This window comes from Equus asinus, chromosome 17 (genome assembly GCF_041296235.1).
Source record: "Equus asinus isolate D_3611 breed Donkey chromosome 17, EquAss-T2T_v2, whole genome shotgun sequence".
NCBI classification, from domain to species: Eukaryota; Metazoa; Chordata; class Mammalia; order Perissodactyla; family Equidae; genus Equus; species Equus asinus.
Window position 1 is genome coordinate 33,065,641 of NC_091806.1, and position 25,144 is coordinate 33,090,784.

Here is a 25,144-nt window from a genome sequence, read left to right on the forward strand (position 1 = left end):
TAATCATATCTTCTTAGAATACTTTTTCTGATTCAGCATCCAATCTAGAACCTCAAATTGCTTTTTTCTTTACTTTTTATTAAGATTATGATAGTTTACAACCTTGTGAAATTTCACTTGTACATTATTGTTTGTCAGTGGTGTTGTAGGTTCACCTCTTCACACTTTTGTGCCCACCCCCACACCTCCTTTCCCCTCGTATCCACTAGTCTGTTCTCTTTGTCTACATGTTTAACTTCCACTTATGAGTGGAGTCATACAGAGATTGGCTTTCTCTGTCTGGCTTATTTCACTTAACACAATACCTTCAAAGTCTGTCCATGTAGTGAATGGGACAATTTTATCCTTTTTTATGGCTGAGTAATATTCCATTGTGTATATATACCATATCTTCTTTATCCAATCATCAGTTGATGGGCACTTAGGTTGCTTCCACGTCTTGGTTATTGTAAATAATGCTGCAATGAACATAGGGGTGCATGGGACCTTTGGAATTGCTGATTTCAAGTTCTTTGGATAGCTACCCAGTAGTGGGATGGCTGGGTCATAAGGTATTTCTATTTTTTAGTTTTTTGAGAAATCTCCTTACTGTTTTCCATAGTGGCTGCATCAGTTTGCATTCCCATCAGCAGTGTATGAGGGCTCCTCTTTCTCCACAACCTCTCCAACATTTGTCACTTTTTGTTTTGGTTAGTTTTTTCCATTCTAACGTGTGTAAGGTGGTACCTTAGTGTAGTTTTGATTTGCATTTCCCTGATGATTAGTGATGATGAGCACCTTTTCATGTGGCTATGGTTCATCTGTATGTCTTCTTTGGAGAAATGTCTGTTCATGTCCCCTGTCCATTTTTTGATCGGGTTGTTTGATTTTTTGTTGTTGAGTTGTGTGAGTTCTTTATATAGTATGGAGATTAACCCTTTGTCAGATATATGACTTGCAAATATTTTTTACCAATTGGTGGGCTGTTTTTTCTTTCAATACTGTTTTCTATTGCCTTGAAAAAGCTCTTTAGTTTGATGAAGTCCCATTTGTTTGTTCTTTCTATTGTTTCCCTTGTCTGAGAAGACATGGTATCCAAAATGATCCTTTTGATGCTGATGTCAAAGAGAGTACAGCCTATATTTTCTTCTAGAAGCCTTATGGTTTCATGTCTTACCTTTAGGTCTTTGATCCATTTTGAATTTATTTTTGTGAATGGTGAAAAAGAATGGTCAATTTTAATTCTTTTACACGTGGCTGTCCAGTTTTCCCAGCACCATTTGTTGAACAGACTTTCTTTTCTCCGTTGTATGTCCTCAGCTCCTTTGTCGAAGATAAGCTGTCCATAGATGTGTGGTTTTATTTCTGGGCTTTCAATTCTGTTCCATCGATCTGTGCACCTGTTTTTGTACCAGTACCATGCTGTTTTGATTACTGTAGCTTTGTAGTATGTTTTGAAGTCAGGGATTGTGATGCCTCCCATTTTGTTCTTTTTTCTCAGGATTACTTTAGCAATTTGGGGTCTTTTGTTGCCCCATATGAATTTTAGGATTCTTTGTTCTATTTCTGTATAGAATGTCATCAGGATTCTGATTGAGATAGCATTGATTCTGTAGATTGCTTTAGGTAGTATGGACATTTTAACTATGCTTATTCTTCCAATCCATGTACATGGAATGTCTTTCCATCTCTTTATGTCGTCATCAATTTCTTTCAGGAAAGTCTTGTAGTTTTCAATTGTATAGGTCTTTCACTTCCTTGGTTAAATTTGGCCCAAGGTATTTTATTCTTTTTGTTGCAATTGTGAAAGGGATTGTGTTCTTGAGTTCTTTTTCTGTTAGTCCGTTGTTAGAGTATAGAAGTGCTACTGATTTATGTAGGTTAATTTTATACCCTGCAAATTTGCTGTAGCTGTTGATTATTTCTAATAGTTTTCCAATGGATTCTTTGGGGTTTTCTATAGATAAGATCATGTCTTCTCAAACAGTGAGAGTTTCACTTCTTCATTGTCTATTTGCATTCCTTTTATTTCTTTTTCCTGCCAAATTGCTCTGGCAAAAACCTCCAGTACTATGTTGAATAAGAGTGGTGAGAGTGGACACACTTGTCTTGTTCCTGTTCTCAGAGGGATGGCTTTCAGTTTTTGCCCATTGAGTATGATGTTGGCTGTGGGTTTGTGATATACGGCCTTTATTATGTTGAGGTACTTTCCTTCTATACCCATTTTATTGAGAGCTTTTATCATAAATGGATGTTGGATCTTGTCGAAGGCTTTCTCTGCAACTATTGAGATGATCATGTGGTTTTTGTGTCTCATTTTGTTAATATAGTGTATCACATTGATTGACGTGTGGAGATTGAACCATCCCTGTGTCCCTGGTATAAATCCCCTGGTATAAATCATGGTGTATGATCTTTTTAATGTATTGCTGTATTCGGTTTGCCAGAATTTTGTTGAGAATTTTTGCATCTATGTTCATCAGTGATATTGGCCTGTAGTTTTCCTTCTTTGTGTTGTCCTTGCCTGGTTTTGGGATCAGAGTGATGTTAGCTTCATAGAATGTGTTAGGAAGTGCTCCATATTCCTCAATTTTCTGGAATAGTTTGAGAAGGATAGGTATTAAATCGTCTTAGAATGTTTGGTAGAATTCTCCAGAGAATCTGTCTGGTTCAGGACTTTATTTTGGGGGAGGTTTTTGATTACTGTTTCAATTTCTTTACTTGTGATTGGTCTATTCAGATTCTCTATTTCTTCCTGCTTAAGTTTTGGGAGGTTGTAAGCGTCTAAGAATTTATCCATTTCTTGTAGGTTGTCCAATTTGCTGGCGTATAGTTTTTCATAGTTTTCTCTTATAATCTTTTGTATTTCTGTGGTATCCATTGTAATTTCTCCTCTCTCATTTCTAATTTTATTTATTCGAGTCTTCTCTCTTTCTTCTTAGTGAGCCTGGCTAAGGGTTTGTAAATTTTATTTTCTCAAAGAACAAACACTTTGTTTCATTGATCCTTTCTACTGTCTTTTTTGTTTCAATTTCATTTATTTCTGCTCTAATTTTTATTATTTCCCTCCTTCTAATGACTGGGTTTTGCTTGTTCTTCTTTTTCTAATTCTGTTAGGTGTTGTTTGAGATTGCTTATAGAGATTTTTCTTGTTTATTGATGTGAGCCTGTATTGCAATGAATTTCCCTCTTAGGGCCTCTGTTGCTGCATTCCAGATGAGTTGGTATGGCGTGTTTTCATTTCCATTTGTCTCCAGATAATATTTGATTTCTTCTTTAATTTCTTCAATGATGCATTGGTTGTTCAGTAGCATGTTGTTTAATCTCCACATTTACCCCTTTTTCAGCTGTATTCTTGTAGTTGATTTCTAGTTTCATAGCATTATGGTTGTAAAAGATGCTTGATATTATTTCAACCCTCTTGAATTTCTTGAAGATTGCTTTGTTTCCCAAGATATGGTCTATCCTTGAGACTTCTCCATGTGCACTTGAGAAGAATGTGTAACCTGCTGTTTTTGGGTGGAGTGTTCTATATATATATCTATTAAGTCCATCTGGTCTAGTTTTTCGTTTAATTCTGCAATTTCCTTGTTGACTTTCTGTCTGGATGGTCTACCCATTGGTGTTAATGGGGTGTTGAGGTCCCCTACTATTATTGTATTGTTGTTGATATTTCTTTTTAGTCTTGTTAAAAGTTGCCTTACATACTTTGGTGTTCCTGTGTTGGGTGCATATATATTTATAAGTGTTATGTCTTCTTGGTGGAGTGTCCCTTTTATCATTATACACTGCCCCTCTTTGTCTCTCTTTATCTGTTTTGCTTTGAAGTCTACTTTGTCTGATATAAGTATGGTGACACCTGCTTTCTTATGTTCATTATTAGCTTAGAGTATCGTCTTCCATCCCTTCAGTCTGAGTCTGTGTTCGTCTTTGGGGCTGAGGTGTGTTTCCTGGAGGCAACATATTGTTGGATCTTGTTCTTTAATCCATCCTGCCACTCTGTGTCTTTTGATTGGAGAGTTCAATCCATTTACATTTAGAGTGATTATTGAAATGTGGGGGCCTAAGTCTGCCTTTTTATTGCTTATTTTCTGGTTCTCTTGCATTTTTTTTTTGTTTCTCGTCACATGATTTTTGGACTACCAATTCAGGTAGGTAGTTTTCTATATTGGCTTTCTTCTTATTTATAATTTGTGTCTCTGTTCTTGTTATTTAGTGGTTACCATGTGGTTTGTATAAAACATCTCATAGATGAGATAGTCCATTTTCTGATAGCCTCTTATTTCCTTAAATTAAAACGTTCTATCCCTTTTCTCTTCCCCTTCTAGGTTGTCATTGTCAGATTTTTTTCTTCCGTCTCGTGTTGTGAGGTTGTGGTTAAAATGACAAGATCATATTTATTCTTGGTGTTTCCATTCCTTTTATCTTTAATATTAAACTTAGCCTTACTCACCTGTTCTGATGGAGAGCTGCAACTTTCTGATTTTGTCTTTCTACTTATCTCCTTTCCTCTGGGTTTTGTAACCCCTTTCCTCTTTTTGATTTTTCAGGTATGAGGGTCTTCTTGAGCATTTCTTGTAGGGGTGTCTTGTGGCAATGAACTCCCTTAACTTTGGTTTCTCTGGGAAAGTTTTCATTTCTCCATCATATTTGAAGGATATTTTCAATGGATAGAGTATTCTTGGCTGCAAGTTTTTGTTCTTCAGAGTTTCAAATATGTCATTCCACTCTCTCCTAGCCTGTAAGGTATCTGCTGAGAAATCTGCTGACAGTCTTATGGGGGTTCCTTTGCAGGTTATTTTCTTCTGCCTGGCTGCCCTTAATATTTTCATTTTGTCGTTGACTTTTGCAAGCTTCACTACTATATGCCTTGGGGTTGGTCTTTTTACAATGATAAAGTTTGGAGATCTATTAGCTCCTGTCACATGGAGTTCCATCCCTTTCCCCAGGTTTGGGAATTTCTCAGCTATTATTTCTTTGAACGGGCATTCTGCCCCCTTCTCCTTCTCTTCTCCCTCTCGGATACCTACAATCCTTATATTGCATTTCCTAATTGAGTCGGATATTTCTCAGATAGTTTCTTCATTTCTTTTCAGTCTTAGTTCTCTCTCCTCCTCTATCTGTGGCATTTCTATATTCCTATCTTCCAAATTGCTAATCCTGTCTTCTATATTATTGACCCTACTGTTCAGAGAGTCAGATTTTTATTAATCTCCTCCATTGTGTTCTTCATCTCCAACATTTCTGATTGGTTCTTCTTTATCATATCAAACTCTTTTGTGACATAGCTACTGAACTCATTGAGTTGTCTATCTGTATTCTCTTTTAACTCATTGAGTTTCTTAATTATGGCTATTTTGAATTCATTATCATTTAGGTTACAGATTTCAGTGTCTTCGAGATTGTTTTCTGGGTACTTGTCATTTTCCTTCTGTTCTGGAGATTTAATATATTTTTTCATACTGCTTGATGGCATGGATTTGTGCCTCCACACAGAGATAGAGTTTGGTTACTGCTTCCCCTTGCTTCTACTGGTGGTGGGGGGGAGCAGCAGCTGTGTAATCTGCCCCAACCAGGATCACTGTCCTCTGTTTCTGATCAAGCCTGGGCCCCTCCTTGTGATCACAGTGGCCCTGTGGGGTCTCTCATCAGCTGTGGGGACAATCATGAGAGGGCCTCTGTTTGCTGGTGCCTACTCTCACAGACCACCTAGACACGCTCCCTCCTTAGGGTCTGCAGTGGTGTTATGGGCTTTCTCAGTGGTCGGGAGCAGGTTCACCTAGACTCTCAGCTCTGCCACCGTCAGGTCCCACAAGATCTCACTTGTCCACTCTGGGCCACGGCAGAGCTATGGGTATCTGCTACAGTCTGTGGTTAGCTCACCCAGCTGTGCCACTTCTGCCCCAGGGCCTTTCAGCCTTATGAGTACTGGGTGGGGCCTCTCCACTACCACTGAACAGAGGCTTTCCCTGTGGCTGCTGTGGGCCTATGGATTTTCCCCCTGGACCAGGGAGCAGTCAGACTGGGGCCCCAAACTATCACCACCTACTCATGCAGTCCCCCTGGGTCTCCCTTGCCCTCTCTGGGCTACAGCAGGGTGGTGTGTATTAAATGTAGCCAAGGGTTGCTCAGCTGGCAGTGCCCTTTTTTTCCCCAGGGCCTCCCAGACTTCTGATTGCTAGACAGGGACTCCCCACTAATGCTGGGCAGAGGCTTTCCCTGTGGCTGCTATGGGACCATGGATTTTCCCCTTGAAACAGGGAGCAGTCAGGCTGGGGCTCCAACTTGTCACCACCCACTTGCGCCATCCCACTGGGTCTCCTTTGCCTCCTTGGGGCTGCAGCTGGGCTTTGTTTGTTATCTGTGGCTGGTGGGTTGCTCAGCTGGCCAGGCCCCTTTTGCCCCAGGGCCTCCCAGTGGTCTGATTGCTGGTCAGGGCCTCTCTGCTATGGCCGAGTGGAGGCTTTCCCTGTGGCTGCTGTGGGGCTGTGGATTTTCCCCCTGGACCAAGGAGCAGTATCACTGGGGCTCCAAATTGTCACCACCCACTCACATGGTCCCTCTGGGTCTCCCTTGCCCCCTAGGAGTCTCAGCAGGGCTTTGTTTGTTATCTGTGACTGGTGGGTTGCTTAGCTGGCAGAGCCCCTTTTTGTCTCAGGGCCTCCCAGTGGTCTGATTGCTGGGTGGGGCCTCTCAGCTAAGGCCAAGTAGAGGCTTTCCCTGCAGCTGCTGTGGGACCACGGATTTTCCCACTGGGCTAAGGAGCAATGGGAGGGGCTTAGGGCTGTAGTCACCTGTTTCCACCGTTGTGCCGCCGATGCACGTGCATGCCCACCCTTGGTGCCATGGTGATGCTATGGGCATGTCAGCTGGTAGAAAGTCTCTTGTAGGTAATAGGCTGTCTGGGAGTCGGAGAGTTTTCACCCATCTCCACTTCCTCCTGGGGGAAGCCTGTCCACCTTCCAACGTATAGCAGCATGGATCTCTCAGGCGTCCTGAAGTACTGTGTGGATATCTTTTGTTGACCAATGAATGTCCAATTAGTTGTAGTTCGAAGGGGGAGAGACAAAGAAAACTGCTCACTCCACCATGTTGCTGATGTCACTCCTCAAATCACTTTTAACTGTCATAATTTTTAGATTCAATTATCTGGAGAAATTCTTCAACTTTTCTTATTCTTTATGATGTTAAGAATTTTTATGTGTACATGTCAGTTGTATCCTAGAATGTCCCTCAATTTCAGTTTGTTTCGTTCTCTTCAGAAATGTTTAATTTTTTCTTAGTGACCAGATTCAGGTTATGCATTTTGGATAGAAATATTATATTATGATGTTGTTTTTTCTTCAGTGAATCACATCCAGAGACACATGACGTGTCCCATTATTTGCAATGTTAATTTTGATCACTCAGTTAAAGAGGCCTTTTTTAAAACTCATAGGTTGTATCTGAAAGCTCCAAAGCCACATGAAATCTCCAAATTTCAATTGGATATCATTTAAAATATTCTTAGGACTTGTAATGTCAAGGATACAAAGGCATACAAGTGTCCCTCAGTTACCAAAGTCTTAGAATGCCATCAAGTTCAAACGTCTCCGATTTATAGTTTTGCATCTGAAAACTCCAAAACCCAACTAGTTAATTGACCAGGATGGAAGATATAGAATTCTATGAGTAGATAGAAAAATGAACACATGAATATAACTCTAATTCAGGGAAGAGGGTTAAATGGTTCCCCTCCTCTAGAAGTTATGAAATTATTGACATAATATTAAAAATATTGTTCAATCCATTCTATCAGTTTCCTGAAAAATAATCTAGTCAATCTAACTAGTTTTCTGGTAGGAAATACTTTCAAATACCTGGGATGGTATGCATCTTCTTCAAGAAGGTAAGTATTGTTAAGCATTTGGAAGAGTGAGAATTGAATATACAAATGTTTAGAGCAGAGTTTCTCAACTTTGGCACCATGAATATTTTGGACAAGATAATTCTTTGTTTTCAGGGGCTGCCCTGTGCATTGTAGGATGTTTAAAAGCATCCTCCTACCCACTAGATGCTGGTAGCACCACCTCCCCAAGTTGTATCTACCAAAATGTCTCCAGACATTTCCAAATGTCCTCTGGAATATAAAATTCCCCCTGGCTGAAAACTACTGTTTTAAAGATTTTATTTTTTCCTTTTTCTCCCCAAAGCCCCCCGGTACATAGTTGTGTATTCTTCGTTGTGGGTTCTTCTAGTTGTGGCATGTGGGATGCTGCCTCAGCGTGGTCTGACGAGCAGTGCCATGTCCGCGCCCAGGATTCGAACCAACGAAACACTGGGCCGCCTGCAGCGGAGCGCGCAAACTTAACCACTCGGCCACGGGGCCAGCCCCTGAAAACTACTGTTTTAGGGGAATAAAAATATTTTTGAGTTAAGGAGGACGTTGTCACTATTTAGTATTTCACACACTTTTAATGTGTGAAAGAATTTTCCTGTTAGAGTAATAACCTTTAAATCCAACTTAAAAGGTATAATTGGGTAATTGATTTATATTTATGACTTTTTATAGTTGAAGTCTTCTTGAGGTTCTGCTTCAATATTAGAGGAGCCAATAAAGGTTTAGATTTCCTGTATGTGTAATTTTAAATGGTCAGTTTATTGGAATTACAAGAATCACTTAGTATTTAAGAATAGTTCATTTGTTGCCAGAAACTAAAGTCCTTAAAACAGAAATTAAATTTACACATATAGCTTAAACTGTTTAGTTAATTTTGTTTATAATATAAATAGTCACAAACATAATATGTCTCCTTAGAGTTAATTGTTAAAAACTGTAGACTTTAAAGGATTTGTAAATAAAATAATAATAGAATTCACTAGCCAAATTTGAGGCACGAATGGAATCCATTGTTTCTCACCATCCTGTCTCAGCTATAGCCTAGAGCGGAAGTCACCCCGCATCATCAACAGAAGAGGAAGTGGAGTCCTCAAAGAGTCCTTGAAGACTACATGGATGTGTGGAATCAATAACCTCATGATTTGTAGTAGGATGCTATCAGAAGCAGAAAAACTCCTCCTCTCTACACCTACTGTGTCCACCTCCCTCAAGGGTCCCCTGCAGCAATGGTAAACAAGACCATCCCCAGAAGACATTTTTGTAGCCTAGAGGATAATAAATATAAATAAATGTATAGATCATATCTCTACAGAGGAGGAATTTTATGAGGGAATCAGCCACCCAATAATAAAACAGCACTACATATCAGTAGACAAAGAAAGATTCAGTGAATTGAAGTATAACTTCATTCTCCTTTGAATGCCTATATTGTTGGTATCCCTTTCAAGAAGCCTTTTAGAAGTTGGCTGACTTATGATACAAAGTCCACTCTCTCTTTGCCTGCTCTGTTCCACAGCATACCCTCTTGGTTTCATGAATATCATGAGATCTCGTCTCTTGTGCTGAAGTGTGTTTTCCTTTACCTCAGCCTGAGGTCTCTCTCCTTATTTCAGTGTCAAAAGCCTTTTTCCCCTTGCTGACCACAGAGAATTCTTAGAGGGGAGTCTTAGCTTGTACTCATGTAGAAAGGAAAGCCTGTTGTTTTAATGTTTTAAGGAATTGGGCTATGGACCCCCATTGTCCATTTGGTGACTAACACTCACTTCTTTCCTTCTTGCAATACAATTGCCTGAAATGCCAAAGTCTTAAATGCTGAAACTGCTGTGCTTCCACCCCCGCCCCCCAACCAACAGCGTTTATGGAGATCTTGATTCAGTTGGATACGCAGTAAGGTGTAGCTAAAATATAAGGAATATAATCTTTCCTACTTGTGACAAAGGTGCTAAAAAAGAGACGTGTAAGAGGCAGCTTCCATGTGCTGAGGTCCCTAGCTTAGTTCTCAAAGAATTTTGAAGAATGCCAGATTGTAGACGTAACTGACCTTGGAGTGATATGAAGGAGGCTCAAGACAAGGAACTGGGGAGCTGTGCTGGTGCTGAGCAGTGTAGATGGAGAGTGTGCCCCTGAATGTGGGGCCATGGAGGACAGTCAAGATGTCACTCTGGACATAAAATGTCCTTCAGATCAGATTTCAAATAACCCAGGTGACTATTCATGCTGGGCAATTTTTAGCACTCAAAGGTCTCTGTTTTTCCTCCATACAACACTCAATAGCTGAAGATGCTCTTTTCCTTTATTAAAAGAAAATCTCTAGTGTTGTCTAGTCAGCAGGTTTTATAGGGAAGTAGTGAAAGGATAGTTTAGTGTCTGCCTATTGCCCTGTTTACTGATGTTTATAGAAGCTTCAGAACTTTTTAATGAAATAATATCATGAATCTTTAGAGCACAAATTTACATTATAATACAAAAATAAAACAATATATCCAAGTAACATGGGATAAGAAGTTTCATCTTTAGTTCTAGGGAATAAAATATGTTCTATTACTTCACTAAACCAGTGGTTCTCAAAGCATGGTCCCTGGACCAGCAGTATCAGGATCACCTGGAAACTTGTCAGAAATGTAAATTCTGAGACTCTACCCAAGATCTACTGAATCAGAAAATTTAGGGGTGAGTCCTCACAATCTTTTTAAACAAACCTGCTAAGTGATTCTGATGCATTCTCAAGTTTGAGAACCACTACTCTAAATCTCAAGCAGTGGTGAGTCTCCAGTGATATTTACCAATATCTGGAGGCATTTTTAGTTGTCATTTCTGGGATAAAGGGTGCTACTGGTGTCTAGTGGGTAGAGGCCAGCGTTCCTGCTAAACATTCTACAAATGCACGGGACAGTCTTACAACAAAGAATTGTCCAGTCTAAAATGTCCATGGTGCCAGGGTTGAGAAACTTGCTCTCAACTGAGCCTCCACACTCTCTACTGGTCAAGAAATTAAACCTTGGTAATTTTTGGGTGTATGTGTGTGGAAGGGTTTCATCTCCAATTTCATAGTCTAATTCTAGGCCTAGATGACTGGAAGGGAATAAGTTCTTAATCCAGGTGACCATCTTCATTTCAGTGCTCACTTTTCTGCCCAGTACTGGTATTTAGGGATGTTTCTCTTGAAGTGATGGGGCAGGAAACTCTCTGAGCTAAGCCATCCCAACCAGGGAGAACATCCCTCCGCACCACCAACTAGATTCTCCTATGAGACAAGTATCTGACCTGCGTAGAATTCAAGCATCCTGAAGCAACGTGCTGAAGTCAAGTGGAACAGTAGGTGTCCATGCTGTAATGCCCTCCCCCTCAACTTCTACCTCTTCTCAATAAATATCCACCAGATAAGAGTTCCAGGAGAAGCCATGTGGGGCAATATGTAGCTAATGAAGGAGTGTCACAGAGATCCTGGTAGTGTGGGGAATCAAACCATGTGGGACACTGGAGGGGTACCTGGAGGTGCTTTGTACAGAAATATCTAAGGGAAACCCATCAGGGATTTGAGTGCAGGGACAGTGATGGGCCTGCTGACCATTCACACTGCTTCCCCAGAGCCCAAACAGCATGCACACCTTTACTGATGATTATAATTACAGTTTATTCTTTTTCTCCCTCCACTTATCTGCTCCTCCAGCCACATGCCCAGGCCCATCCCACACTGTCTTGTGTTTAGGGCTGCTTCACAGAGGGATACAGTTCCACTGGTTCCAGTCACAGGGCATAGGGATATGACACAGACTGAGACTCATTTTCTGCATAATTATGTTACTCTTGTCTGTGTGCGAATAGATGGGGAAGTCGAGTTTGTCAAGAGCCTGCGTATGGTAATAGATGACATACGAGACGAGGCCCTGGGCCCGGTACTCAGGCGTGGTGCCTGCCATCCGTATCTCTGCTGTCTGGTCCATCAGGCACCAGGACACAGGGGTCCCCTCAGGTCCCAGCAGGCATTTGTTAGGGAAGTTCCAGATACAGCGCTCGATGAATCTCTGGCTCCTCTCGTTGCCACCAAAATGCCAGAATTTATTCACCAAGGCAGCGTGGGTAACGTCCAGTGATGAGAGTCTAAACATCTCTTGGTTGCTATGGAGGTTCCAAGAGAAAAGGAAAGTCCATGAGTATGGAGGTTTATATTTGTTCTTACCTCCATTATCTCGAGAGACAGAGTAAGCAGAGGAAAGAGCAGACACAAAGTCCTGGAGTATGGGTGACCTTGTGGTGACAGAAGAACAGAATGAAAGCCAGTGTTGTTGGAGCGAGGGAGTAGGAAGTGGTAGAGTATTTTAAGCAGAGGAGGAACATGGTCTGAATTTCACTTTTAAAAAAGAGTATTCTGGCTGCTTTGAAGAATATTGATTATAGAGAGCCAGCATGAGAGCAGGGAGAGAAGCTGAGAGGCCACCTCTGCAGTGAGAGGTATGGGTAATGCAGAGTGGCTTTTATCAAACTCACATGTCAGTGGGTTTGCCATCATCAGGTGATAAATTCTTTCCATCTAGCAGGGAAGGAGCCAGTTTCTTTGCCATCTCAGGTGTCATGTATAGAAGGCATTGTGTTTGCTTGACTTTGAAAGATTTCATGGCTGCAAGATTTTGTATTACCTCATTAAGGCTGGACTGTGAACCTAGACAGGGTTATAAGGAGAGATGCAATGATTTAAGTACATTCTAGAGGAAGCTCTCCAGTGAAGTAGGAAGTTTCTGAGTATGTACGGTCAGAAAACCTTGGTTCTGGGCTTGGTGCTGCCACTGTGTAACTGGGGTTATATAGTCAGGATTTGTGCAATTTTCCCTGTTTTATATAAGTGAAAATGTGCCCAGAAATTCATTCAGCTACAGTCATGCCATTAGTGGCAATACCAGGATTAGAACTAAGTTTTCTGGGCTTTTGATGATCAAAGGAGATGAGTTATAAAAAAAAGTAGTAGCCAACATCTATTGAACACTTACTGTGCTCCAATTATTATAGATTGTTGCAGTAATGGGCCATAATTTGCCCGTAAGTCCTTGTATCCATTCCCTGAAGTGGTCCCCTCCTGCACTGCATCTGCCCTTGACCATATGACTTGCTTTTGTCAATGGGAAAGAGCAAATTTGATGTAGGGGGAGGCTTAAAAGTACTTGCACATTGTATTGTGACCTCTCTTTGTGCTCCTGGTTACTTTCAGACCAACACAATATCAATAGGCCTAGACTAGCCTGGTGAGGACATGTGCTCCTATCATGCTGTCATCACAGCAAATAACTGGCACTGACAGCCAGAACTGTCATTCAGATGTGAGTAAGGCCATGCTGAAGCCAACCAACCCTTAGTCCACCCATCAACTGACTACAGTTGCATGAGTAAACACAGACGAGACCAGCAGAAGAACTGCCTTGGAAAGCCCAGCCAAAATTGTTGATTCACAGAATTATGAGGTTTGCTATGCAGCAAAAGTTAACTGAAACATCTAGATATTGTACTAAGCAATTCTTATTCAAGATTTCATTGTCTTCTTTTTGGTGTTTTTAGGAAGATTAGCCCTGCGCTAACTGCTGCCAATCCTCCTCTTTTTGCTGAGGAAGACTGGCCCTGAGCTAACATCCATGCCCATCTCCCTCTACTTTATATGTGGGATGCCTACCACATCATGGCTTGCCAAGCGGTGCCATGTCTGCACCCAGGATTGGAACCGGCGAATCCCGGGCCTCTAAAGCGGAATGTGCGAATTTAACCCCTGCGCCACCAGGCTGGCCCCTCATTTAGTCTTTTTACTACTTCCATGTTTTAGAGACCATTATTACTCCCACTTTTATATATGAAAATCATGATCATAGGGAGGATAAATCACTTGGTTAGGATCACATAGCAAGTAACAGGCAGATGCCAACCTAGGAGGTTGGACTCTGGAGGACATGCTCACAAGCATGAAAGTTGTCCTTCATGATCTGGGAGGTGCTCTATGGTGAGTTGTCATTCTTATTGCAGGAACAGAAGGCCCTAGGGAAATTTCTGCTCTGGCCCCCAATCACCCCAGGGGATCTTAGATATGTCTGCAAAATATGCCATAAATCCTTGGCTATCATGGAATTCTTTTATGGTTCCTACATGAAATCCATTCTTTGGAAGCTTTGAAAGTGTTTTTCCCCCTTTACAGGAATATTTGCAGCCAAATAAAAAAACTGACAGCAGATTGAGGGTCTAGGGCTTGGAGGAATGAGATATGAGTCAGGGGAAATTGTTCAGGACAGAGACGTAAGTCAGCACAAATCCCATTCCTCTTACTTACTTTGGATCTGCAAATGCTGCTTCCAGTTGATGACTTCTGGTGAGCTAAGGAATTCCTGACAGTTCTTGAGGTCCTTAGAGTAGATTTGGTAAGTATTGGTGTAGTGATCAAGGTCATCTGTCATCTCCTATTATCATTGGGAAAAGGAGAATAAATCAAATTTCTCATATTTCATGATTGTAATACTTTTTTCTAAATTCCATTATATTGTGATGTTTTTAAGGACTAAAATATTGGTATTTTTATTGATGCCTTACAATTATTTCTGAAACATTTAAGATATTAATGAGATAAAGATGAGAGATTTTGGTATTCAATTTATGATGGAAAATTGCAGAGCAATATTATTGTTTACCAATATATTGTATTAAAATTTAAAATCAAGCAAAACGTAATTATTTATAAAGTATCTTTCTATACCTCCATCACCCTCAATAGGAAGAAGAAAAAAGCAATTGACAAGGAAAAGCTTCTGTTGCAAGAATAATTTTACTACAGTTCAAACACTTACAGAACACACAAACTATCAACATGACAGCATTAAATTTGGTTACAGATAACTCTGGATTAAAATCTCCATCTTAATGAAGCCAAAGAAGATGAACATCAGTTAGAAATGCTTTCTTAAAATACTACTATCATTAAACAAATTATAGTTACAGAAAAAGAAAGAAACCACTTATTTAGAAAATTCCCCTCAAATTATTAAATAACAGATGAGATTATCTGGAGGAAGCAGGCACAGGAAAATATTACCACAACTAGTGCAGTATTAGAAACCTTTTTTTAAGTAGTTGGAAGATGTTTCCCAAAAATACACTCACAAGTCAGCAATGCTATCACTAACACATTTTGTTCCTTAAGATCACATTTAAGATAAAAAGATCAAATGATTTTATTTCAGTTCAGTTTTTATTAATATACATTTATTCATTTTATATATTGTTTAATTTAGTGGTTTTTAAGTAACTATTTGTATGAAAGGTGTAATATTTGTAGTTTTATAAATGTATAATTTTACTGGATGTTTTAAAATAAACTTAAGAATTTTTGCCTTTGAAATTTATTAACTATTCAGTTTCACTAACTTTTAAATGTTTCCTCAAAATGTATATAGAAATTCTAGTATTAAAAATTGGTTTTTGTAATCACCCTAAGCCCTGTTTTACACCTTCCTATCTTTGCCCTTACTGTTTTCTTTGTCAGCCTGACAAAAATATATTTATGTACAAAATCCAGTTCAGATGAAACCACCAAGAGGTGTCTCTAACCTTACCCTGTACTCTGCATCTCCAACGTCCATAGTTTGATCAGATGTTGCCTGTGCTATTTATGTATGTTGTACCTCTTCCATTCTTGCACACTTCACACTGAGCTGTAATTTATTTGCTTATCTATTTTTTCCCCCAGACTGTGAGGTTCTTGAGGACAGGGACTTGAATGAATCATCATGATTCACTTCTGTATCCCCAGAGTCTACCACATTGCCAGGCACATGGTAGGCACACAGCAAATAAAAACAGATAAGCATATTCATTCCACATCTGGCACCTTACCTGCTCCTGAGGGCGGATAACCACTGTATTAAAGTCAGGCCACTTGTCCACCAGGGCCTTTAGCTTGAATGGGTTTCCGTGAGTCATGTGGAAGACAGCCCCATAAACCTACAACATCCCAAGAAAATGAGAGAGTCGGCTTACTAAGAAGGGATGGCAAAGTGCCTTGTTTGACCAGGATAAGGATTATTTCTGTGAAATCATGAAATTTTGTGGTGGAAAGGGCGAACTATAACATCTAGGCCACACAATCTCCATGTACTACATTTTTTAACCTCAAATGAGACGGGTTTTTTCTCCCCATCCAATATGAAGCATACATGCATATTGTAAAAGATTTAGATGTGTAAAATTAATGATTTTAAGAACACCACTTTCAATTTTAGGATTTAATATTATCTTTTCCCAGACTTTTCTCTTATTCATATATATAGGGATACACAATTTTACAAGAGTAAAATGACCTGATACGTGGTGTTTTCCCCACTGAATACATTGTGGGCATATTTCCACGTTCATAAACACAAAAGTTTTCGATTTTTGTTAATGACTGCATAGGAGTCCATTATATGAATGGACTGCAGTTTATTTATTATTTGTCTATTGATGAGCATTTCAGCTGTTTCCAACTTTTCACCTCAACAAATAATACCTTTTGTTTTTTTTAAAGATTGCCACCTGGGCTAACAACTGTTGCCAATCTTTCTTTTTTTTTCTGCTTTATCTCCCCAAATGCCCCCTGTACATAGTTATATATCTTAGCGGCAGGTCCTTCTAGTTGTGGGATGTGGGACGCCACCTCAACGTAGCCTGACGATTGGTGCCATGTCTGCGCCCAGGATCCGAACCCTGGGCCGCTGCAGCGGAGTGCGCGAACTTAACCACTCGGCCACGGAGCCAGCCCCAACAAATAATTCTTTATAGAACATATTTGCACAGAAATCTTTGCATGAGCACCTGATATTTTCTTAGAATATCCAGAAAGGTATTTGCTGGTTCAAAGGTTATGCACATGTTTAAAACTCTTTAACATATATGTCCACATTACCCTCTGGAAAGGTAAATGAACTCCCACCAATAAACAGAGGCCACAGTATAGTGCTCAAGAGAATGGGCTGTGGGGTCTCCCAGCCTGGGTTTAGTCTTGGATTCCCACCCCCACCATGTTGTACAGGCTGTTGAGAGAGAAGAGAGAATGAATGAGAGCAAACCTGTGGACATTCTGTCCTTGTGATTTGGGAGTTGGAGAATGCAGCAGTGGAAACCGGCATGGGCCTCATGACAATTGTAAATGTGAAGCCTCTGCAGATACCAGCATGGAAACATGCCAGTGACCAAAGGTCAAAAAGATGGTATGTGCTACAGTGGTTTCCAACATGGATTGATGATGACCAAGGACTATACCAGTATCCTTCCCTCCTGCCACCCTCCATCCGACATGAACTATTGATGTTAGACCAGGGAGAAAAGTAAGAAAAATAATCTCTGAAAGTTGATCAAGTTTATCTGAATTTACTCTGTTTTCAGCCTTGAGGGGAGGCTTGATATAGAAATTCAGCATACCTTAGCAAAATATAGACATTCTCTTTTTACACATTTGCATTTGGGGCCTGTAAAATTGATTTACACTATGATGTTATCCATTACAAGATTTGAAAATATGTGGAACTCTTTCGTGTTCCCATGGCCTAATTAATTAAATCTCTTTTTTTCTTCTGAACTCAGAACATAGTGAGCCAGGCATCTACTCTAAGTTGACTCAACTGGAGTTGACACATGCAATAAACTGTACTTAATATCTAACACTTAGAAGAGTGGATGGACTTTTTCTCAACTGAGATTCAAGTAAGTATTAAGTTCTAAATCGTACCTCCGTTAAAGGTACCTGGCTTGTAAATATTCTAGATTTCAACTAGGGGAAAATATATATCTTTAATTTGCAACCAAAGAAGAGGAGTGCTATTTCTTCATGAAAGTTGAGGCGCCAAGAAGACCACATTATCTTACCAGAGATGCTCCAAGAAAGGACATTTGGGAAGCATCAAGAGTTCTCTCAAAATTTGTGGGGTCCACTTAACATCAGGAACAAAGACAAATTTAAATCACAAAATTCTACACTGCAGAGCATGGGAGAAAAACTTTTAGCCTGCAGTTAAAAGTTTAAATAGCTACTCACCGTAAAAATACCTTAAGCAAGTGTTCATAGAGTATCTAACTGATGTAACCTCAAAGAAAAATTGGCTGTCTCTCTGATAGTTGCCTGGATTTCAAGGATTATCAAGTGAAACCAATTAATTATTAGGTAATACAGATTAATGTTAGTGGGATCTACCAAAGTGAATGACTTTAGTTTTAGATTGGTTGAAGTCAGTTTTTGGTAGTAATTAAAGCACAGGGTCAGTTGCTTCGTTAGTCTATTTCTAATAAACGAAAATTAAGCCATATGATTTATAGGTAAAATAAAGGTAATATTTTTCTCCTTTACACTGAAAAGAGAGAGTAACAAATCTATACGGAGTGAGGGAGGTAAATGCATTTATCTTATCTACGATGTATGCATCTTATAAGAGTGGCTTATAAAACAGAAATAGAAAATCCAGTTTCTATTTCTACAAAAATGTTTCAGGGAAAAATGATCTCCTTAAAAATACACACACACCCACACACGGTTGTACTTAGGTTCCACTGGAGTGGACCCTATCCCTTTGGTTGATAAAGAAAAACACAAGCAAAGACCTGAGCCTATTGTTGGAGTTGTTCTTGCACAGTTCTGGATGTAGGCATTTACGTGCGTGTTTTATTTAATCCTGAGATTTCTGATCAATTTTCCTAGGTTAAGGGACACACTGGGAGTCAACCACAAAATAGCTTTATATGCAATAATTTCTGAGCAATTGGGAAATTTAAGTCAATATAGAAATTGACATCATTAAGTTCAAAGAAGACTCATGATGGTTAACCTCTCACACAGTAAGTGTTCTTTCAGGGAGAGCGAATTAGACAATGTGCAGTCTCAGCCAACTTTGTAGGAGAACTCTGGGCAAGTTTCCAGTGCTGAAATGGAATGTTTCTTGGAAATGAACAAGGGAATGCTTTTTGCATAAGCACAGAGTAAAAGGCAGTGTTAGGTCTCAGGCATACCTATGTTCATACCATAGCATTGCAGCTCACTATTTGTGTGATTTTGGGCAAATCACTTAACTGAGTCTCCATCAGTGACATGGACATAATAGCAAAGATCTTGTAAAGTGGTAATGCAAATTAAATGAGAGAAAACATGCAATATTGCCTGGCACAGAATAGGTGCTCAATAAATGTTAGTGTCTTTTCCTCTTCTCTCACAAGAGGTTTCGATTCCTTACTCCCCGCAGAATTTTCCATTGTCACCTTTAAGGATACAGGGAGACTCTTCCTCAAGGATTTCTCCAGCATCTGCAACATCTGGACTCCTTGCAATGGGAACATCATGGAAGATATCTTAGCCTAGAGAGACAAACAAGAAACAGCCGGGAATGAGAAGAGCTGGAGGAGATTCAGAAACGAGAGTTTCATAGCAAGTTCTATGCCAGGGCCTTCTTCAGCGCCTTTTCAGCAGTGTCACCTTCACTAAAGGCCCCACCAATTCCAAGGAAGGAGAAGACTGGCAGAAAGCAGAGGCGGTGCTTTCTGAATTTTTCAGTTCACTTTCTGACGCCTTGGTGAATTCATGCCATTAGTTTCACTTTAGGTAAACAAGATAACATCTTTTGAAATTTAGTTGTTATTAGTGATTCTCTTGACTTTACCAATAATAAGCTGTGTAAACTTGGGAAAGCTACTTAGCCTCTCTGGGCCCTGATTTCCTCAAAGGTGGATGGGATAATGGCACTATCTAACTTACGGAATTTTTGTGAGGATTAAATGAGTTAATACATTAAAATGAATAAGTACATGCTTAAAAGAGTATCTGCCATATAGTAAGCACTGAACATCCTCTCCTCCTCCTCTCCTTCACCATCCTTTTCTTTCCCCTCCTCTTCTTCCCTCTCCTCTGTCTCCCTACTTGAGTTAAAATGCTGTATATTGTATGATACTTTGATGTAGCCTTTTTAATGTGGGCACTTGGACATGGTCTAAAATACAAATAGTTAACCTTTTTTTTCTAATTTTCAAGTCATATTCCAAGCTGGTACTGTCACCCTGTCACTGAGCCTCACCCTATTTTTGAGTCTCACTCCATCTCCAAGCCTCAATTTTGGATCTGTGATTTACATTGCACAAATTATTGGTAGTAGAAAAATAGCATTTTTATCTATTTGACACACTGCATCAATTGGGATTATCAAAACATTCCACAAAATCCCAAATACATGAAAAAGGAAGAAAGGAGGCTGTCAGTGTTCTATTTTGGAACCGTGATCTTTGGAGGAGTACAAAGTTACTTCTGAGTGAAGACACCAAAGAAGCGTTCTGACAGCATGTTTCTTTAAAATCAGCCATGCATGAGATGCCACACTCCAGGCAGACCTGGGTAACTGTGATTTTAGAACAACAGTTTTCACATGATGGACATCAGGCAGCCCAGAACTAAAATCTCCGAGAAAAGGAGAACAGAAAAGGTGAGCCTTATGGTTACATCAATCTGAGGGCAGTTTCCAGGCTGCAGCTCAGGGAGATGGAAACTGATCAGAGCACATGGGTCTCACTGATTTGAGCATACAGAGATTTGAGAGGCCAGGGTGGAGCTTCAGGGAGAGAGAAAGCACTAAAGAGGAATCTGGAGATCTTCAGGGAAGAGCGATCTCCTAGAGTCTTCGGCTCACTGTTGATCTGCGTAAGAGGAAACCACCTTAAACTTCATCCTAGGTAAAGAACCACTGGAAAGGAGTAGGTGGAAAAATTCCTATAGCTGATTCCAATAACTTAACTGTGCACCAAGACAAAATACAACACTATGAATAAGTAGAACAAAATCTATCAACTAACAATGTATAATTCACGTTTTACAGCATCCAGTAAAAATGCTAGTCATGTAAAAATCAGGAAAATGTAATCCGGAGATGTTGGAACTAGCAGACAGACTTTAAATAACTATAATAATATCGCTCCTCATGTTTAACAAGATGGAGGAATACATGATTATGATGAGGAGAAAAATGGAAGATATAAAAAAGACCCAGAGTTTATAGAAATGAAAAAAATATAAAATGAAAAATACGTTGAATGTGATTAACAGTAATTTAGACCTTGCAGAAGAAAAGATCAATAAAGTTAAAGACACAGAAATGGAAACTATCCGTAATGATACACAGAGGGGAAAAAGGGATAAGAAGACTGATTACTGTTAATATGTCACCATTATCTCCCCAATTGATATATATATATATATATTCAGATTAGTCATAAACACCCCAAGTTTTATTTGTAGAAAGTGACAAGCTTATTCTAAAATTTACATAATTTCAAGGCTTATAGAAAACTATAGTACTCGTGATAGACTGGTCTTGGCATAAGGATAGACAATAAATCAATGAAACAGAATAGAGAGCCCAGAAATAGCTGGACATTTGTGGTCAACTTATTTTCTACAAAAATGTCAAGACAGTTAAATGGGGATGGGATAGTCTTTTCAGCAAACAGTGCTGAATTTTATTTTTAAACAGTCCATATGAGTTCTTGAGAGATTCAAATGATTGTAAATATCTGAATGTAGATGTTAGATGAAATTCATTGTTGTCTTTACTTATTTGCCCCTCTACTACTTTGTGCTCCCCAAGTCATTTATCTAAAATAGGCCCCTATTCCACTTTGTGTGTTTGATGAATTTGAGAAAGAAAAATGGCAGTTCCTAACACATAACACTTGCACAGAACAGCAACATCAGGCAAGGTCACTCTGTGGCCATACGGAAATGAGTCAAAAACGAGACCATTTCACTAACATGTTTGAGCATGGATAAAAACAAAAAGGCAGTCTTATCTGCAAAAATGGCCAAATAGGGGGCCGGCCCTGGGGCATAGTGGATAAGTTCAGCATGCTCCACTTGGTGGCCTGGGTTCTCAGGTTTGGATCCCAGGTGCAGACCTATGCCACTCATCAGCCATGATGTGGTGGTGACCCACATACAAAATAGAGAAAGATTGGCACAGATGTTAGCTCAGGGCTAATCTTCCTCAAGCAAAAAAAAAAAAAAAAAAAAAAAGAATGGACAAATAGTCCTCTCCCCACTTAACAAATGGCTACTCCTTCTTTACCCCTGCTTCTCTCCTCTTGCTTCATGGATACAAGTATTAAGTCGACTTGCAATGCTTTCTGATAGTATCCAAGCCAGAGCAAAGACATGCTTCCTTGAGCCCTTCTCCAAATCACCCAAGTCAAGTCCCTCTTGACAGACTGTTATTGAGAAGCACCACGTTCCCCACGGTGTGCTCTCTCTCTTGTTGCAACAGACAATAAACTTAACTTTGTTGGATTGCAGGTGTGTTCCACAGGGTCTTTGACTAAAAATTATTGACAAACTTAAGCAATTAGCTCTGAGGCATCTGTTCCTACTGAGTTGTCGTCTGTGTACTTTGACTTCCTGGACCTCAGGACCTTCATTTCAGCTTAACTCCTCATGACCAATGGTTCTCTGGGATGGTGATGAAAGATTTGGACTTTCAGAAATGGAGCCAATATTAGTTTGTGTCTATGGAAAAACACGACTGGGTTCCAAAGATTTCACTGCATTTTTGGATCCTGATTTTTCCATGCCAGTGTCCCCTGTTCCCTTCCAAGATCCTTGTCAATCATTAGACAAAAGCAACAGGTGCTTAATTTATTCTTGCATCTCTGTTATGAAGTGAGGAGCCTCTTGACCAGAATATGTAGGCTTTGGTATACTTTGACCATAGCTTCCGAGCTTATTAACATTCACATCAGCTACTTTGCATTGTCACATCTTGAAGAAAAGTCCATACCAGATTAAAGGCACCCTTGTCTTATATCTGAGGGTCTTAGCACTGTAAAAATATAGCATTCCTGAAGGTCAATCTTATCTTTGATCTAGAGACAACTCACAAGGAAGTTACATGAGTATAAGATGTAATGTAGCGTTTGATGTCAAATCTGTGAGGCATAATATTACTGAGAAGTGTAGACTTTGGAACCATCCTCCAAGGATGTACACACAGACTAACAACGAAGCATAGTGCCCAATAAATAAAGTAGATTGAACACAACTGAGATTGAGATTCTCCAGGAAATCTGACACACTCACAGTGAGCTGGCTGTATGGGGCCACAGGCAAAGTCCTTGTGAGTCAACTTCAGAATCTGACATCCAGTCATCCCAGAAATAGAAATTAAGCCAAAGAAAACAATTGAAAAGAAGACAAAGTCTCTAAACAGAATTTTGTAAAGCTACACAAATATAAGCAGGGACAAAAAAACTCCCCGTGTCCAGCAATAAGCAAAGATAATATAAAATATGATCTATTGGGTGATGCAACTCTCAGGTATTAAAATTACACATATAGATACGTGGGAAAGTGGTAAAATAAAAGGAGAAAATGTAGGACATAAAACAGTTTGTAGGCCCGGGGTTTGCTGGTTCAGATCCCGGGTGCTTACATGTTACTGCATGGCAAGCCATGCTGTGGCAGGCGTCCCACATATAAAGCAGAGGAAGATGGGCACAGATGTTAGCTCAGGGCCAGTCTTCCTCAGCAAAAAGAGGAGGATTGGCGCAGATGTTAGCTCAGGGCTAATCTTCCTCAAAAAAAAAAAAAAAACAAACAGCTTGTGTACCACATAGATAAGCATAAATTTAGAAGAGAAAACAAACGAATAAATAAATAGATTGTGGTAGAGACAGTAGAGGTGAAATCTTTAAAGTGAATTTGTTTATTATATGATTTAAATAAACAACAAATCTGGTCTGCATTCTTGTTCTTGTTTATCTATTTATTTCCTCTCTGACTTAAAGTACAACAATCTTCTTAATTGTCTTGCAGGAAAAAAGTCTGCCTAACTTATGATACAACCAGAAGGATTAAATATAGTAATCTTTGCAGTGTCTCCACATATTAATTGCTTTATTCACCCACCTGCTTCCAGGAAGTGTCTAAATCTCTCCTCATTCATTTGTTGGTTCAGATCAGAAACCTTTAAGAATTTTTCACAGTACCTAACAAGCTGACCTTCACAGAGTAGGTGCCAGATATATGTTTTTTAAATTGGAGTTATTCCTTTCCTTAGGTATATTTGTCAACATATTCTGAGCATGACACAATATAAGCATTTTGATTTGGAATGGATCATTTAAATGGAGAGGATGTCATAAAGAAATGGTTATCCTTTTCATGTGTTTTTTTTTGACATGAGTCCTCACCTGGAAAGCTGTCTCCACACCAACCTTTGTAGCGTCTGCAGGAACTAATGAAGAGGAGAGACCTCTGAATGATGAAATTTCCCTCTGATGCAGTTAGTTCAGCAGAGTCTTGAAGAGGATGTTTAGTTGTGTCTCCTCCAGAAATGGCCAAGCAGAGGTTTGTAATGTGGACCTTGCACTAAACCAGAAATTCTGGGTGTCAGCTCACATGACATTCAGCCCTCCCCTTCTGGGTCTCATGCTGAGGGGGGTGGTTCTGCCACGTTGGGAGGCTGCCAGTGTGCCACCTGAACTTCTCTTTCCAAAACACCGGGTTGCGTTTTTTAAAAAAAATTGAGTTCATAATAGTTTACATCATTGTGAAATTTCAGTTGTACATTATTTCTTGTTTGTCACCACACAAGTGCTCCCCCTCACCCCCCGTATCCACTCCCCACCCCTCTTCCCCTGGTAACCACTGACCCATTTCCTTTGTCCATGTGTGTGTTTATATTCCACATATGACTGGAATCATGGTGCTTGTCTTTCTCAGTCTGGCTTATTTCGCTTAGCATAATTCCCTGCAGGCTCATTCATGTTGTTGCAAATGGGATGATATTTTCTTTTTTCTGGTTAAGTAGTATTCCATTGTGTATATATATATATATATATATATATATATATATACCACCTTCATTATCCACTCATCAGTCGATGGACACTAGGATTGTTTCCATGCCTTGGCTACTGTGAATAGTGCTGCAATGAACATAGGGGTGCATATGTTACTTTGGACTGCTGCTGTTCAAGTTGTTTGGGTAGATACCCAGTAGTGGGATAGCTGGGTCATATGGTAGTACTATTTTTAGTCTTTTGTGGAATCTCCATACTGTTTTCCATACTGGCTGCACCAGTTTGCACTCCCACCAGCAGTGTATGAGAGTTCCCTTTTCTCTACACCCTCTCCAACATTTGTTATTTTTAGTCTTAGTCATTATGGCCAATTTAACAGGTGTAAGGTGGTATCTTAGTGTAGTTTTGATTTGCATTTCCCTGATGACTAGTGATGTTGAACATCTTTTCATGTGTTTATTGACC

The 25,144-nt window shown here is 39.7% G+C and overlaps 1 protein-coding gene across 1 annotated transcript; it reads right to left on the reverse strand.

The window, feature by feature from the left end:
- Positions 1-11,467: 11,467 nt before the first annotated feature.
- GLYAT (glycine-N-acyltransferase) lies at positions 11,468-24,291 on the reverse strand. The gene is made up of 6 exons (XM_014831769.3): positions 24,068-24,291; positions 19,106-19,201; positions 15,719-15,826; positions 14,163-14,289; positions 12,347-12,518; positions 11,468-11,977 (listed from the first exon to the last, which is right to left on the reverse strand). Exons 2-6 carry the CDS (start codon positions 19,184-19,186, stop codon positions 11,575-11,577), a joined length of 891 nt encoding a protein of 296 aa, XP_014687255.3. The 5' UTR covers positions 19,187-19,201; positions 24,068-24,291; the 3' UTR covers positions 11,468-11,574.
- Between the last annotated feature and the right edge of the window lie 853 nt (positions 24,292-25,144).

Bases quoted from the DNA above. Each gene is read 5' to 3' on its own strand.
- GLYAT (XM_014831769.3), bottom strand. From the start codon at position 19,186: ATGATGTTCCCATTGCAAGGAGTCCAGATGTTGCAGATGCTGGAGAAA. The intron at 14,290-15,718 runs GTAAGGTGCCAG...CAATGATAATAG, and splicing joins TTATCCGCCCTCAGGAGCAG to GAGATGACAGATGACCTTGA. The intron at 12,519-14,162 runs GTAAGTAAGAGG...AACCCTGTCTAG, and splicing joins GCAGCATTTGCAGATCCAAA to GTTCACAGTCCAGCCTTAAT.